This window comes from Chinchilla lanigera, unplaced genomic scaffold (genome assembly GCF_000276665.1).
Source record: "Chinchilla lanigera isolate Chin_1 unplaced genomic scaffold, ChiLan1.0 scaffold00080, whole genome shotgun sequence".
Lineage (NCBI taxonomy): Eukaryota > Metazoa > Chordata > Mammalia > Rodentia > Chinchillidae > Chinchilla > Chinchilla lanigera.
The window spans coordinates 3,644,332-3,661,895 of NW_004955481.1; the positions used below are offsets into that span (position 1 = coordinate 3,644,332).

General features: G+C 53.0%; 1 protein-coding gene across 1 annotated transcript in view; it reads right to left on the reverse strand.

Annotated features, from left to right (window-relative positions):
* Ankrd13b (ankyrin repeat domain 13B) overlaps positions 1-17,564 on the reverse strand; it is a gene marked incomplete in the record, with an annotated part of 18,044 nt that continues 480 nt past the window's right edge. Inside the window, 15 exon segments of the mRNA XM_005402675.2 lie at positions 1-1,395; positions 1,672-1,748; positions 1,819-1,982; positions 2,123-2,275; positions 2,403-2,560; positions 2,668-2,798; positions 3,019-3,083; positions 3,857-3,938; positions 5,028-5,094; positions 5,174-5,363; positions 5,452-5,595; positions 6,224-6,269; positions 6,357-6,481; positions 6,576-6,711; positions 17,414-17,564. Of these exon segments, the coding sequence (XP_005402732.1) occupies positions 1,167-1,395; positions 1,672-1,748; positions 1,819-1,982; positions 2,123-2,275; positions 2,403-2,560; positions 2,668-2,798; positions 3,019-3,083; positions 3,857-3,938; positions 5,028-5,094; positions 5,174-5,363; positions 5,452-5,595; positions 6,224-6,269; positions 6,357-6,481; positions 6,576-6,711; positions 17,414-17,527 (1,881 nt within the window).

The following is a 17,564-nucleotide window of genomic DNA, read 5'->3' on the forward strand; positions in this document are numbered from 1 at the left end:
TCCGGTTTGAAGCCTCTTTATTTGTGCCTCAGAATCAGTCTGGTGCCCCTGGCATCAGGGAAGGGAGTGGAAGGAACAGTTTCTCTTTGTTGCTCTTTTCTTCTGTCCCCTTTTTGTGTTCCTTCTGAGCCTCACTAGCTGAGCCAGGAAGGCCCGTCTGAGAGGCCCAGGACAAGGATGTGCAGTGGGCCGGGGCCCCAGCCCCTGGAGGGGCCTGTGCTTCTCTGGGTGGGTGAGGCAGGGCAGGGAAGAGCCGGGGGTTAGCACCATTGGATGAAGGGTTTTAGCCCCTAAGTAGGGGCAAGAGGGATGCACAACCACAGAGGGCTAGCAGCAGCTGGTAGGAAGGGGTGGGTGGTGGTGCCAGGGCCCTAAGTGATCCTTGTATCCAGTTTTGTGTCGGGTCTAGTGCTTGCCCCCAGCCGAATATGCCCCCCCATTCTCCAAGGCACCAGGAGGGAATCAGGCCTTTCCGGGGCCAGGGGGCCACCTTGGACCCACTCCCTGATCACAAAACTGTGCCTTGGGGGTGGAAACTTCAACTTCTGGCTGCCCAAGGAGAAGCTGGGACCACCCTGAGACCCAGGATGGGTGTGGGGGCTGGGGGAGCCGGGCACCCCGCTAAGTGCACTTGACGCTGAAATGCCGGGGTGGGGAGGGGCTGGGCCCTTGACGTGCTGGTTTGTGTCTGGGACAAAGCAGCGACACAGCACGTGGGGAACTCAGCTGCCCCCCAGGGGTGAAGAGCAGAGATGCAAAGGCTTCAGGGGTAGTGTCCCGGTGTGGGGTCAGTGAGCAGAAAGGAGGACCGGCCAGAAGGAGCAAGGGATGGGGACAATGCTCCTCTGAGGATTCGTCTTCCCTTCAGAACCATCTACCTCGCCCTCGGACAGATCGGGGCCCAGAGGAGCAGATTAAGAGTCAGGATTCAGCAAAGCAGGGGGACCGGGCCGTGCCAGTCACCTCCAGGGCTCTGTCCTGGAAAGTTACCCTGCGCCCATGTGGAACCCCTCTCCACCTCGTGCCTGGTGTATTGCTACACCCCCCGAGGCGGCGGCTCCACGCTCTAGCCGCAGCCGCTGCTATGCAGGCGAGCCCGCCGGAGTGTCCCGCTCGGGTCCGGGGCCCGGCAGGGGCCGAGTGGGTGAGGGGCCCGGCAGGGGGCGCTACTGCTCGGTCAGCGAGAGTCTCAGGATGCGCTCCAGTTCCTCCTCCTCCTGGCGCGCGCGCCGCCGCCGCTCCTCCTGCTCCTGAGCCGACAGCTCCATGGCCAGCCGCAGCTGCTCGTCGTAGCTCTGGAACACGTGGCCGCCGGAGGCGGGGCGGGGACTGGGTCGCGGGCTGGGCACCCGCGCTGGGGGCGCGTGCTGGCGCTGCGGCGTGGGCGGGGCGCTCCTGGGGGCGGAGAGGATTCTTCTAGCGCTCTGGCAGCGCACCAGCCCAAGTGCCTGGGCGGTGCACTGCGCAAAGGCCAAAAGGCAGAGCGGCCGCCACCCGCTAGGGGAAACGAAGAGTCTTGCGTCCAAGTCGGGCGCCGCAGATTCTCTGGGCCTAGCGGGGTTCCCGTGCCATCGCCCAGTGTGACAGGGTACTGGAGTTCTGTGTGCGTGTGTGTTGGGGGTGGGTGAGAACAGGCATCTCCAAGTGCTCTTCTGCCTAACCGACACTGACCTGTCCTGTCGGCGACCCTCGTAGGACATGGGGTGAGTGCCTGGTTTGCTGTTGGTTAGCGCCTCCCAGATGGTGACCTGAAGCGAGGAGCCCGTTAGCTGTGCGTCCCGCACTCACGTGGCCGGGTGGCGAGGCTGCGGGACGCACCTGATCATACTCACTGCCTGCCTCAAGCAGGCTCTGCTGGATGGCGAACTGTAGCAGGTCGTCGTCCTCGTCGCGGGTCGCCGCCTCCCGCTGGCCGCCCAGCACGCTGTAGCCCCGTGGGGCCTCGAACAAGGCCGGGGAGATCTCGCAGCCGCGGCACGAGGCTGAGGACGTGAGGCTGCCGGTCACGTCACGCGTGGGCCGGGCCTCCAGCGCACCGGGGTGGGGCGGGGAAGCCAGGCCGGCTCAGAGCGAGCGGGAAGGAAGCTGGGGTTGGCAAGGCACAGGGAGTGGGGAGTCTCACTCGTCGAACTGGAGCTGCTGACGCTGGAGGAGTCGCTGCCTGGGGAAGGGGTCTCACTGCTGGGGCTACCTCGCACCGATGGCACCGGCTCGTCGCAGCCATTGAGGTTCCCGAAGGTGATGCGCGCATTGAGGATGTGGAAGATCGGGATTTCTAAGGATGAGCAAACCATCAGGCACCAATGCCCACTCCCTCCTACCTCAGGGCGGCAACCCTGACCTCATTTGAACCCCACCCGACTGCCCAAAAGGGTTGAGGGGAAATGGCTGTGGGGTCTCACCAATCTTGACGGGAAACCCTGGAGGCAGGCGCAGGGTGATGAAGTCCCGGAGCTTGGCAAATAGCGCATTGCTGACCGCCATGAGGTCAATGATGGGGGCCACCTGCTCACACAGGGACAGGGGATGCTCCTCACACAGCCACAGCTTGGCCTTGAACCTGCCCCCCCAGATCCCAGGGGTGAGGGACGCTGCAGGAAGCCATGGCCTCCCGGCACCTCCTGGAGCCCCAGCCCAACCCTCCCCAGCAGGAGCAGGGGGCCTCACTTCTGCGTCTTGGTGGTCAGTTCCATGGGGCGGCCCATGTCCCGGTTGCCAAGTTCAAAGTTGGGGTTGAAGTATTCTTCTGCGGTGATGGCAGTGGGGTTGGCCTGGCTCAGGGTCTGAGTGATCAGGGTCTGTACATGGGGAGGGGCTATCAGCCTTTCTCAGTCCCTTATGCCAAGCCAGCCAGTTGATACCATAGGGCTCCCATCTCTCCCCCTGCCAGTGGGGCAAGGTTTTAAGCATTATGCAAAGGAGGGCCACACAGGCCGTGCTAAGCAGGACACCCTCCAAGCCTCCTCCTGAGCCACATCCACACCCCAACACACAAGTGATGCCCTTGCACACACTCACCCCATTTTGGGGGCCCCCATGCTGCTCAGCAATTCCCAGGAAGGACTGGAGAGGTGTCTTACAGCCTACAAGAAATATGGTATCTCAGAGGACACTGCAGCCCCTACACATGTGGAAGTGACAGTACTCAGGCCCTAGCGATGAGGCTGGTTCCTTGGGAGTGGGGCTGCTCGCCTACAGCACCTGCATCTATAAGTGACTGAGGACTCCATGGGCCAGGGGCCAGGACCTCTGTAAGTATAGCTGGACTAGAAGTAGGCTTGGGTCTTGGGAGAAACATCCAAAGGTGCCACAATCCAGGCTGGGGACATTGGGCAGTAACATAACTTCCTTTTGTGGACAGTTTGAGGGTGTGTGTGTGTGTGTTTCCTTCCAAGCCCTTGTATATTATTGACTTCATTTTTTCCTCTGTGAGGTAGGAATTATGTATTTCTACTTGAGACGAGTTAGCTGATGCCCAGACAATCAGGTGTGGTGTCACTGGGCCCACAGAAGCAAGGTCCCCTGACTTTCTGCCCAGATTATCTCCCACTAGAGTAAAATGGCCAATAAATGGCATATGTAACATTTCTTTCTCCTTCTGAACACAATGCAAACATTAGCAATCAGTTGTCGCCTGCCTTTCCACTGAACCCAAATGAGCACTTTTAGAATCTTCTTGGCAGTGTTGTAGGCAGCTGCTACCAATCATTAGGGCTTAGCACTTGAATTGAAACCTATTGGCTTGAATAAACCACCTTGGCTCTTACTGGGCTGCCAAAGAGAATACTGAGGGAGAAACTGAAGTGGAAGCTGGCTCCTCCCGTCCCGTACCTCCCTCACACCTTGACTACATTACCTTTGACCTTCCCCTTGTGCTGTTCTGAAAGATGCTCTGTCCGGGTCCGGGTGATGAGCTCCACATTGGATGCCCCATATACCTGGAGACACAGAGGGAAGGACTCAGAAATAGCTCTAGTAGCCCTACCCAAAGGAATTCTAAGCATCCTGCATAAAGGGTCCTCTTTGCTCCAGTTCTGAAGCTTTGGAGCAAGTAAATATGTCAAATGGTTCATTTGCTTATTTATTCAACAAACATTCTTTTAAGGGGGAGTTATGTGCCAGCCACTGAGGTGGGCATCAGGGTTACAGTGTTGAACAAGCCAGATATAATTCCTGTCCTAAAGGGCTAGGCGTATAGCTCAGGGGCACAGTGCCTGCCTAGCAAGTGCAAGGTCCTGAGTTTGATTGCCAGTTCAAAAAAAAAACAATCTTGCCTTCATGAGGGCCATATTCTAGCTGGAGAGACAAGAAGATGGACAGCTATAATTCCGTGTGACACATGCTTTGATAGGGAGTAGCAAAGGGCCTTATCCCAACCTACAGAACCAGGGAGGGCAGCCAGGAGACAGCGCGTACGAGAGCTTGTAGCACTGGCCATTTCCTTCATTGAATGGCAGCACCATGTGCTGGGAGAAGTGCACGTTCTAGAGTGACAGTCACAGTCTTAAGGGTAAAGGCCCAGCTTTGGAGTCAGGCAGCCGGGGTCAGACCCCCAGCTCTGGCACTTATAGCTGTATAAGTTGTAGTTACTTTCAATGGCTTTACAAGGTCATTGAATCACTTCAAGCTCCATTTCCTCATCATAAAAATGGGCCAATAATCCCTACTTTGTGGAGTTATAAAGATCAAATAGAATACCATGCAAGTGACTCAGTAAATATATGGAAATAGGAATAATAATAGCACCTGCCTGAAAGGGTTACGGTAAAGCGTAAATGAGGCCACGCATGTGGCTCACTCATGCACACGTGTATATATATATGTCCACACATTGGTATAAAATGCCAGGACAGTGCTTTGAACATGAGTAGAGCAATTCTCATCCAGGTGACTGTTAGCCTCACGCTCCTTCCTGCATGCCACATGGCCTCTGCACCTCCAAGGCTGGGGAAGGAGTCAGGAAACCCCTGCCCACTTTGCTGTAGACAAGAGCACAGTTGGCTGTGGCACTGGGAGCCGCGCCTCACCTTCGCTTCATACCCATTCACCATCTCTGTCTTCTCACTGCGCCAGCCCAGAATGCCAGTCTTATTCCTGGGGAAGAACAGCGGTCCAGGTGAGGCAGGCATCCCACCAGGCTGCATCCAGGCTGGCCAAGGCTGCGCCTGCTCACCTCTCAAAGGAGATGTTCTTGGTGTCAAGCTGCGTGGTGACGACAGGTGCGGTGAGCCGGCTCAGCACCTGCTCCTCAGTGGGCTGGGCAGCAGCCAGCAGCAGCTCCCGGTCCTGCCCAGCCAGTGCCAGAGTCTCTGTATACACCACACGGCGGTCGTGGTCGATCTCCATGACCACAGCACTCGTGTCTGTTGGCCATAGAACAGCACAGGGAGGTCAGGGTGACACGGCACTGTCCCATCCTCCCTACCTGCAGCCCCCTCCTGCCTGCCTGACCTTGGCCCCTGAAGATGAAGCTGCGGTTCCCTCGCTGCCATGTCATGTGGTCGAAGCCCAGGAGCGTAGTGTCTACCCTCAAGTTCTGGCCGCTCTTCCACACTTTGTAGGTGTCACTAGGGCAGATCTTGGACACCAGGGGCACTGGGTGGAAGTGGAGGTCAGAGGTGGCTTCAGTTTGCCTGGCCCACCCAGCCTGGGCCAGATCAAGGGGTAGGAGTTGGGGGTCAGAAAAATGGCCAGGAAAGGGTGAAGGAACTGATGTAAGAGCAGCCCTTCCTCCAGCCAGTGGCATTGACAAAGGTAGGCCACACTCCCTCAGAAGTGGAACCTGAGGTTGGGGACAGCTACTTCACTGAGACTCATCGATGAGTCGCTGGTATCCTCCACTCTGTGTTAATTCATTCACTCATTCTCTCATCCAATCTTTCAACAAGTATTTATTGAACACCTACTACATGCCAGGAACTATTCAAGTCACTGGAAATATATCACTGAACAGGGGAGGGACCTCTGCCCTCTTAGAACTTACCTTCTAGCAAGGGGTAACAAGTAATAAACAAGTAAGTCATTAGACAGTGGAAGGAATAATAATGGAAGCAAGTTAGTGTCTAGGGCAGTCTGGAAATGACTTCACTCAGGAGACAGCATTGAGCTGAGAGCTAAAAGATGAATCGGATCGCCTGAAGAGCTATGGGATGATAGCTCAGGCAGGAGGACAGTGGGTGCAAAAACCCCAAGGTCAGAGAGGCCCCCATTCAGCCCCTCTTACCCCAGCTAGTGAATTCCCATTTCATCTCCACATAGAAGTCCTGGGCCTAGAGGATGGAAAGGAGAGTGGCTAAGCTCACACTAGAAATGGGGCACAAGGATTCCAGCGGCAAGGCTGGGTGGCTGAGCCTCACCTTGCGCAGCTTCTCCAGGAGCACAGGGATGCCTGCCAGCCGCTTCACCACCCGCTGGTAGTCCCGGTACCTCAGCACCAGCTGTACCAGCTCCAGATCCCGGGTACTCACGGCCTCCTGAAGCACTGAGGGAGGGAAAACGACATCATAGGGCAGGACCCTTTAGCCAACCTGAGGTGAGTACCTGATGCTGGGGAAGCCCTGGTGTTCGGTGCCCACCTGTCCAGCCACTGCGATTCTCCCTGCCCACGTCAGCGCCGTGTGCCAAGAGCACACGGGCACACTCCAGGTGCCCCAGTGTGGTGGCCAGGTGCAAGGGAGTCCGGCCACGGGGATCCAGCTGCTCGATGTCCACCTGCAGGAGTTGAAGAGGTAGCACTGGTCACTTCAGAGGCAACTGACCTAAGCAAAAGAGCCCCTCAGCAGGCAGCCACCCTCTGGCTATATCACTTGGCCCATTTCACAAGACTGTGGAAAAGACCTACATGATAAGCTGGCACCAACTACACGGAGAGGAACTTAGGAGACAGGGCGGAAAGTAACTGTGAGATGGAGAGGGAGGGCCTTCCTTTCTGTTCATCCAGGCCTCCAGACTGGGTTCCCTCCTTCAAGGCCCAGTGGAACCCAGAAAGAGTAAGCCAGAGATGGAAGAGTGGGCCAGAGAGGCTGCTGGACCTGTCTTAGTGGTCCGAGACCACACCCTCAAGTGGGGCCACCAATTTCCTATTATTGACATTAAACACTGAGTAAAAAGGCAAAAAGCTGTAGTGATACAGTGGCAGTGAAAGAAAATGTTCATGGTACAACTTTTTTTTTTTTTCTTTTTTTGGTCTTTTTAAGACAGGGTCTCACTATGCAGTTCAGGCTGGCCTTGAGCTCACTTTGTAGCCCAGGCTGGTCTCGAACTTGCAATGAACCTCCTGCCTCATGGTACAACTTCAAAGTCACATCCTGTACCTGTGGAACACTATGCACTAACATTTTACATAAATTTTATTATTTTGTGAATAGCATGATTATGTCACACGAGATTTTTGTTGTATGATAAAAGCATACGTTTATTAAGCATAAATATTTAAATATATCTCAGGATTCTAGGACTCCTGCTTAAATATTGTGAACTGACCATATGCATGTCATTCCTGTCCTCCCAAGAACTTGGTTAATATGCCATTAAAAAGCTTCCATTCTGGGGCTGGGGATTTAGCTCAGCGGCAAAGCGCCTGCCTGGGGAGTGAAAGGTCGTGAGTTGATTCCCCGTACCAGAAAAAAAAAAAAAAGCTTTCATTCTAACCATCACCATATCAGAAATTATGCTGCCCCTGGGCATAATGAGGTAACTATTGCTTCAGAATATCTGAAATAATTGTTTTCAGATATAAGCCCCCAAGAAATATGCGACTGACCTGTCTGAAGTAAGGGAAACAAACAGAGGAAGTAAGGGATTTGGGGCCGAGGGGACATTCCATGGAGGGGACACCCAGCAGAGCCCGGCGGTCTCACTCAGGTAAGGAGACAGAGATAGGACCCAGGGAGGTCGAAGTGGCTGCAAGTTGCAAGGCAGAGTTCTGGAAAGGAATGAGCCTTGCAGGGGAAGAACCCTCTGATCTTTTTTCATTCATCCATCACATGCTAACCCTCTCTGCTTGAAGAAGCAGGAGTCTGAGTCTTTACTGAATACTAAACTGCATGTGTGTGTGTAGTAAGCTCAAAAAACTGCAGCACCAGAGCAATGAAGTAATGAGTTTACAGAGCTCAGAGGATAGAGAGACCTTCAAGCTCCAACCTGTTAGAGTACAGAATCTCTGTTGATTGCTCAATATATCCAATAGAGACACAGAAGTGTTATGCCTTAGTAATAGGGCTCAACTATCCCTAAAGAAAAGGCTCACCCAAGCCTACCCTATTAGATTAAAATGGAGCATCAAAAGGATCAAACTCAGTTGCGCTTGGTGGTACATGCCTGTAATTCCAAGCATTCTGGGAGGCTGAGGCAAGGGGATCCAGCCTGGGCAATTTAAGTGACTTAGTGAGACTTTGTCTCAAAATAAAAAATAAAAAAGGGCTAAAGCTGGGGATATAGCTCAGCGGCACAGTGCCTGCCTGGCAAGAGCAAGGTCCTGAGTTGAATTCCCAGTATCAAAAAAACAAAACAAAGGGAAAAAAAAGGGCTAGAGATGTAGCTCAATGCAAAGGTCCTGGGTTCAATCCCTAGTACCACACACACACAAAGAATCAAATTCATTTATAAGTAATTCACTTAGTTTGCCAGAACAAAGCCTAACATTCTTTAAAAGAAGATGACAAAATCCAGATGCTTAATATTTACTCTTTTTTTTTTGTCTTTTGAGACAGGATCTCACTATGCAGTTCAGGCTGGCCCTGAGCTCACTTTGTAGCCCAGGCTGGTCTTGAACTCACAACAATCCTCCTGCCTCAGCCTCCCGAGTGCTGGGATTACAGGCGTGAGCCACCACACCCGGCCCACCACGCCCGGCCCAGATGCTTAATATTTACAATGTCCAATATTCAGTTAAAAATTCTAGCCATGCCAAGAAATAGAGGCTATGCTCCATAACCAGGAGAAAAATACTTAAGAGAAATGAGGAAAATTATGGCTCAATATGCTCAAGAGTTTCAAAAAAGATGTTCATGGGAAGAAAAATGGGAAATATAAAAAACAACTGGGCTAGGCGTGGTGACACACACCTGAGATCCCAGCATTTGGGAGGGGGCTCAGCTGCAAGCGATCCAGACTGACTACAGAGTGAGTTTAAGGCCAGCCTAGACTATGTAGCAAGACCCTATCTCAAAACAAAACAAAACAAAAAAAACAGTATGCCAGGACAACCTTTATAGTTCCAGGAGGCTGAGGCAGGAGGACTGTGAGTTTAAGGCCAGCCTGGACTACATAGCAAGACCCTGTCTCAGAAAACTACAACAAACAAAAAGGGGTCCCCCAAAACCATAAAGAAAACAAATGTAACATCTAAAATGAAAAATTTGCTAGAGATAGACATTTAAGGATTTTTTTTCTCTTAAAATCGGTGAATCTGAAGAGACAGCAATAGAACCATACAGAAGCACAGAGAAGGGACAAAGAGTACTTAAAAAAAACTTCAAAAAGCCTCACCTCAGTATTCTAATATTCCGATTGGAATCCCAGGGACAGGATAAGGATGTAGGGGAAATAAGACAAATTTAAAAGCCAGGCATGGTGGTGCATGCCTGTAATCCCAGCACTTGGGAGGCTGACGCAGGAGGATTGTTGTGAGTTCAAGACCAGCCTGGGCTACAAAGTGAGCTCAAGGCCAACCTGAACTGCACAGTGAGAACCTGTCTTGGAAAAAAAAAAGGCAAATTTAAAAGAAAAAAATGGCCAAATTTGATAAAAAGTACTGTAGTGGGTTGAAAGGTAGGTTCACATCACATTCTAACCCTCAGAACCTATGAACGTGACCTTATTTGGGCAAAGGATGTAGGTAGGTTATGAATCTCAGGGTGAGATCACCCTGGTGATTCCAAAATCCAATGAGAGACATGGAGCGAGAAGGCCATGTGAACTCAGAGGCACAGGCCCAGGAACGCCTGGTGCCACCAGAAGCTTGACGAGACAAGGAAGGGGTCTCCCCCAGTAGGCCCTGCCAACAACTCAGGTTTGAACTTCTGGCCTCCAGAATAGCAAAACATTAAATGTTTGTTGTTTTAACCCACCCACTTTGAGGTAATTTGTTGTAAAAACAAAAACAGTCATAACCTACAGAACCAAGAAATTCAAAGAACGCTAAACAAAACAAAACACAAAATTACACCAAGGTGTAAATGCTTAAAATTAGTAATTTTAAAAAAAATTTAAGGGTATTCAAAGAAATGAGACCCTTAATACAAAGAACAATACAGGAAATAATACATACTTCTCGTCAGAAACTATGCAAGGCATAAGACAATATAATTAAATCTTTAAAGAGCTGGTCGGGGGGCGAGCATTTCAACCTTTATAATTCTGTAACTGGCAAAAATGGAGGGGAAGTAGATACTTCTGCAGACAAAGAAAAGCTGAGAGAATTTATTGCCAGAAGATGTGCAGGAAATGTCAAAAGGAGCTTGTAGGTAGAAAGAAAACTGATACCAGATGGAGACAGATCTATACAAAGGAATGAAAAGCACCAAAAATGTTAAATTTGTAACTATTAGAATATCAGTAAAATATTCAAAGCCCACAAAAATAAAGAGATGTCAGAAGATGAGAAATTTCAACACATCTCTAGAACATGGGAAGTAGCCCAGGTGTCTCAAATGATTTAGGGGGGCTGGGGATTTAGCTCAGTGGCACAGTGCCTGCTTGGCAAGCACAAGGTCGTGAGTTGGATTCCCGGTACCAGAAAAAAAAAAAAGATTTAGGGGAGGTAGGGGAAGCTAGAACCCAAGCAGTCCCAGAGGGGAACTCTGTGAGTAGCAAACCAGACCACCCCAGCTCCCCTGAGAGTTTCAGAGCCTGTAGGCAGTGAGGATGAGGCTCAGAGCCGGATAAAGGAGGGCTGGGTGAAATTCAGAACCCCGTGGCCCTCTTTCCATCCTCTTAAAGCTGAGAGTTCCCCCTATTCACCACATGACACCCAGGTTTATTCTCTGTAGGAACTGATCATGAGACATGCTGGTCTCGAGGACCTGGCCACAGCAGAGGCCACGCAGCTGAAAACTGACCAGTGAGGCCTCAGCCCCCTCCCTTCCTTGGATCCTGCACTACTAGCAGCCAGACCATAACAGGTCCCCAACCCTTACTCCACTCAGGAGCAGACTGGAAAATTCTCCTTTGGAGAAACTAAATACCCCAAGGACCTTGAATAAAGACATCTGGGGGTCCCACACTGAGCAGGCCAGTTTGCTGCCTGATCATCTTGCAGTAGCACCCACGCACCACTCAGCTCCACACCCCCATTCCTAAATATGCCCCAACAGCCAATGCTTGAGGAAAGCTTCCAGCAGCATGAAATCAACCCAAACATATAAATAAGTTTCCTCTAGAGACACAGAGGAAACTCTTTCAGTGCAAGGAGTAGAAGAAACTTGTTCTGGGGAAAACAGTAATTTACATCTTCAAGGAAAATACCATATGAAAAAAATCACTGCATTCACAAGTTTGAATTCCCTTGCCTTCCTCACTCCAGAAGTGCCTTCCTTCACCTTTCCTGGCTTTCTTCTTCCTTGGACCCCTTTGAGTAGTCTTTATGGCTTCTCTTCCCCTTACCCTTCACATCTCATCTATCAGCAGAACCTGTAGGCTCCACCCTCAAAATAGATCCAGAGACCACTCAGTTTCATCGCTGTCAAAAGACCCATCTCTTGGGTGGCAGGGTGGTAGCCCTCCCACACTGGTCTCTTTATCTTTCTCTTGGCTCCACATCACCCATGGCCGCTAAAGTCACCCTGTGAAATGTCACTCAGGGCCTGACACCCTTTAGCTCAAATCCTCCCTGTGGCAGTCCATGGTAGTTAGCAGAATCCCACAGCCCTAGACTTCTCTTGGAACTCAATTTGCTCTGTGGTCACACCTCCCCTCCTGCCACCAGCCTTCCCTGGAATGATCTTCTTGTGGGTAGCCTAGTTCTGTGGCTTAAATTTGGTTTGTTCCCCAAAGGTTGATGTGCTTGAAGCTTGATCCCACTGTGGGGGTGTTGAGAAGTGGTGGATCTTTAAGAGGTACAGCACCAGCCTATCAGGTATTCCATTAAGGCAACACAGACTGAGCCACCTAGCATCCCATGAAGCTTTGCGCGCACTTGAGGTTGCTGCCTGAATGTTAACTCCTTAGATTAGTCTGCCCTGACAGTTCATCTCAGATGACAGTTGCTGCTCATTCGCCCACTACCCCCTGTCCTGCTTTAGTTCTCTGCCGACAGCGAGTCCTTTTTTATTTCTTCACCAGCTCCGTTTCTCAGAATGCACACCCAGCCAGGCAGAGGCCCTGCCTGTTAGGTTCACTGGAAGATAGCACCTGATATGTAGCTGGTATGTAAGAAATTCTTGTTAAATAAATGTGTGGATGAAAAAAAATGTGTGGATGAGTACAATGAGGGGGCATGAAAAGGAGAAGGTAATAAAGTATAAAAGTGGTAAACAAAGGTATAGTTGTGAAAGTATATTATTTACAGTGACAGAGGAAAATAACAGAAGAAAGAGCCCAGGGTTCACACTGGTGGCCTCTGGGAATGCAACCAGCTGGGCAGGGGCAGAGAGGGGAAGGCTGCTTCTGAGAAGCCTTCCAGCAACAGCTAAATATTTTAAAACATGAGTATGCATTCCTTTATCCAAAATGAGAAATTTTAAAGAATTTAAATTATTTATATCACTTTGCAACTTTGTGTTAACATTTCTTCACTTTTAAGTATACTGGGAGCCTCAAAAGACAAGAGTGCCCTGCTCCTTTCAACCTCTGAGCAGTGGTTTGGAAGTGCAAGGGGTCCCCCCGTGGCTCCTCCACACCAGCTCCCCACAGATAAAAGGGAGCACTATGTACTCTACCTGTCACACGGTGAGCTGATCTAGGTGGGGTCCTGAGCCCTGGGTGCGAAGGGTAAAGGCTCCACAGACCCCAAGTTGGCTGGGGGCACCAGCAGGTACCCTTCCCATGGGGTTGTAGCTGAGCCTCAAGGGCCTCCCCTGGCCCTGTCTCAGATGCTACTGCTATTCCTGCTAACAAGGCCCCAGGGAGCTGGCAGGGCGCCCTGCCCCACCCTAGGGCCCTAGATGCTGCACCCCACTCCATCAGGTGCCTCAGCTCCGGGTCCAGAGGGACGCTGGCACTGCCTGACAGGTGGGGTCCCGCTCCCCAGCCCCACTCCTCAGGAGTGCTCCTGGCAGCCCACTCAAGGGCACCCCTGATTCCAGGGCCATGTGGACCCCCATATACCCAGCCAGGCCCCAAAGCAGCTCTTTCCACAGCAGAGCCTGCAGCACATGTGACACCTTGCCCTGGGCCCAGGTGGAAGAACTCATTACTCTCCTCAGCAATGGCCTACAGCTGTTTAATTGCTGGAATGAAAAGGTTTCCTATAAAACCCAACACCCAGCCATCTCCACCAAGAGAATGGAGACTCCTCACCCCAGCAGGTCTCAAATGCAGTCAAAGTTGGAGTCTTTGGAGTTTAGGGACAGGGACTTCCTGGCAGTGGAGGTCCCGGCCTCCGCTCAGGAGCACACAGACATGCATACACACACACATGCATGCCAGTGTGCACAGGTACTATAAGCAAACGCTCCTACATACTTCCACTTCCACAGTCATGGTGCAGTGCACCCCTAGCCATGCAAGCACACGCTTGCCCAGCTGTCCTCTGGCTCTGCAGGAGTCTTCACGTGTAGCACATGTTCCTTACCAGCATATTTGCACTAAACACCCCTCACACCCACATGCACCAGGAGGGCATTTAACAAACTCCTTTAATACTGGCAGAATCCTTTTGTCAAATGCAATCTTAAAAGCATACAGCGAATGTACAGACTAAGCCTGGGTCCTAGAGGGAAACGCACAGGCCCCCGAGCTTGAGAGGGACTTGCCTGCTCAGCCACTAGGCTCCTTCCCTTGGCCCCTCTTTCCCCAGCCCCAGTAAGACAGCTGCAGTCTGGTTTCATCATAGCTTCTGAGCTCTGCCAGCAGACACTGGATGTAGAAGCAGGTACGTCTGAGGTCTCTTGAGAAGGGAGGCAAGGTGCTTGCTCCTCTCCTCAGGGCTATGAGTGGCTGGGCCAGTGCTGCCGACTCTCCCTATCCCTTCTGTCTCCATGCAGCCCTTCCTTCTCATCCCAGGGCACACTGATTTTTGGTTTCTGGGGTTTGTGGCTCCCTCTCCTGAGCTCCCTAGCTCACCAGCTGTGGTGATGCCCACACACAGGGTTGCCCACTTTAGGGAGCAGGAGAGGTCACAGTGCTCCCTAAGGTCCTGGACACAACCAATACCATTAGTAGGACAGTGTCTGAGCATCGGAGGCCACCCCACAACCCCATCTCGGCTTCCTCTAGGTCAGAATGAGAGGGGAAAGCAGGAAGGAAGGAGGCAGCAGCAGAGGCAGCCCCAGAAAGAAGAAAATATTTCCCTGAGACCACAATTGGGCCCCCTTCAGATCCCTGTTGCCAGGAGAAAAATCCAGCTCCCTGGTCCTCGCTGCACATGTGCCCTCCCACAGGGAGCTGTGCAGCTTGTTGCCTGTTCCTCACCCCTAGGGAACACCAGAGACTCATGACTCCAGAACCAGGGCTGAGCCCAGCTGGCTGTGCCAACCTCAGGGCCATGCCAGGCAAGGAGGAGCCGGCCCATCCACTGGCTACACCTAGCTGTCCCCTCTAACCTGGCAGAGCATGGAGCAACCATAGCACCACCAGGTGCCAGCTAGCCCTCTTCCCGTCACACCAGCACCTCCTACCTGTCCACCACTCCCAGAAGAGCACCCAGGTGCTGAGCCAAGCCTGTGAACCTGCTCTGCAGGCTGCCATGCCATCCCCCTCTGTGGCCAGCTGGCACTGCCAAGCCTGCCCCCAGGAGGCCTCTGAAGGGCTTTCTTGGAGTGAAGCAAAGGAAGCTATGCCAAGGAAAGACCAAACCCAGGGCAATTCGGCTGCCAAGTGCTTGAGGAAAGCCTGGCTGTTGTCAGTGGTGGTTGCTGCCAGAACTAGTGGTCAGGGACCCCCAGCAAGGATGCCAGGGGTCTTGAGGAGTTTCCTCATGAACTTTCCTGTCCCCTGCAGGAAACAGCCTGGTGCCCTGAGGATAAGCAATGCACATTTGTATGCAAGTGTCACTCTGGGCCAGACCTGGAGATGCGGTACAGACAGGGGCTCCCGGAGCCAGGCTAATTGGCATGCCCCTTTCAGCACCCCTGAGGGAAGGACAGGACTGGTCTGGTCCCTCTGTGAGTGAACTATAGTTAACTCAATCAGTGCCCTATATTGCCTTGGCCTGGATCAAAGGCAGGACAGGTGGTGTCCATTTTAAGGAGACATGAACTCACCAGGGCAGAACAGGGCAAACCTGGCACCTGGTCTCTGTGACAGCCTGAGGAGGGGAGAAGAAATACTCCCAGAGGCAAGCCACCTCTGCCTGTCGCAGCTCTGCTCCCCAGCCCAGCCGACCCAGCAAGATGGCTGCTGACTTCAGGACTGTCAACAGGGAGGCCTTGGTCCGGGGCATTCTGTCCAGTTTACAGGAAAAAGACCACCCACACCCCTCAGGCAGGGGAGTCTAGACAGAGTTCAGTCCCCTCCTGTTCTGCAATCCTTGAACCTTCAGGCAGTTCCTCTCAGATCACAGTTAAAGTCCTTCAGCTGTAATCTTTGTCAGAAGTTTGTCTTCCTTTACCCTCAAAGGAGGAAAGTGGAGAACAGACACAGAAGACTGGACCATCTGTGTCTCAGCACCCTGCACCTCACAGCATAATCTCCTGTCCACATTTGCCTACCTAGACACTCTGTGTGTGTGTGTGTGTGTGTGTCTGTCTGTCTATGTCTCTGTCTCTCTCACTGTGAATTGAACCCATGGCTTTGACACTGAGCTAGGTCCCCAGACCTTTTTATTTTTTATTTTGAAACAGGCTCTCACTAAGTTGCTATGTTTTGCTATGTTCCCTGTGCTAGGCTCAAATTTGCAATCCTCCCGCCTCAGCCTCCCAGAGTTCTGGAATTATAAGCATATGCTGCCACTTCCAGCTACCCAAGCCTCCTTGAGGGTAGGTGCTGGTGGCTTGTTTGCTCTTCTTTATTTTTCCAGGCCTCTTATGGCTGCTGAACTCTTCTCTTCTAATAGACAAACCACCTGGGCTGAGGGGCAACTTGGAGAGTACTTGTGTAAGCAGAGGTAGAAAGACGTGGACATCTAGACCAGCCCAGAAGTTTGTGGGTCCAAGTCACCCCACTATTTACTGGGAATGCTACTCAGAGCTGGCAGCTCAGTGGTGAACTTAGGAGACACAGCCTGACCTTCCCCTGGCTCACACCTGCAGCTTTTCCCTTGGACACTGGGTTCCTCACACCGAACTTCTGTGACTCCACAGAAGTAGCTGTCACATGAGGTATCTGCACACTGGAAACCCCTAAGCTAGCCACTCCCAGCCCACCAGCCCCGGGTCTGAGATGCGGACTAAGGCTGGAAGTCTCCATCAGGCAATCCAGGGCGGGCTGGACCCAGCTCTGCCCACTGCCTGCCATGGAGGATTGAGGGGTCCATCAGTGTTTACCTGAGTGCCAAAGGCAGAACGGAGGAGTATCTGTGACCTGTGCCTGCTTTTGTCCTGAAGAATTGCCGTGAAGTCCCCTCTTCCCTCCTCTTCTCGGAGCCACTGCCCAGCCCAAAGCTGGCTGACCCACGGGTCCTCGCTGACTAGCAGGAACCAGGGAGCCCATTCTCTCCAGTCTCTCCTGCGGCTTCCTCAGCGCCGAAGAGCCAGGCCCCAGCACCAGAGGGCAGGAGAGCGCCTTTCAGCACCTGGACAAGGCCCTTCCGGGCCTCCCCGAGGGTCTCTCTCCACTCCCATTCCTGACCCCGGGCTGGGCTCCCAGGGATCCAGGGACTCAGTCTAGTCCGAGCCAACGGAGATTGTGTTCACAAGGGAGGAAGCGGTCACTGGGTGGGGCTGGGATGCCTGGCAGTGCCACACAGCCGACTCCCCGATCCTGACCTGTGGCCCCCTCTCTACTAAGGCTTTTCCACCTCCGCACATTCACGCGGAGGTGTCGCGGCTCGATCGAGCGGGGCGGACTCTCCCACCACACGGAACACAGATCGAGCCGGCGCCCCTCCGCACAGTCCTCACTGCCCGAAAGAGGCGGGGAGAGGCACGGCGTCCCCCCCCAAGCCTGCGAGGGCAGCCCGTCCAGCAGGAAGGGAACAGGCGAGGGCCGCTCCCATCACCCTCTGTCGGTCCCTAAGCACAAAAGCCTCGGCTGCAAACAAAGAAGCGCTGCAAACTCGCCCGAGAGGCGGGACAGCCGCCGCCGCGCCCCCTCCCCACGCTTCACGGGCGTGCCGGGCCGTGGGGTCCCCGCCGCGCCCCGACGGCGCTCCTACCTGGCCGGCGCGGACCTCCTTCTCCAGCTCGCGGTGGCGGTTGTGCCACACGAGGTAGTGCAGCGGGTACTTGCCCTCCGGCCCCTTCCTGGCGGAGGCGTTGGCAGGGATCATCGCCCGCTCCTCATGCCGGGGCCGCGGCGCCCGGCCC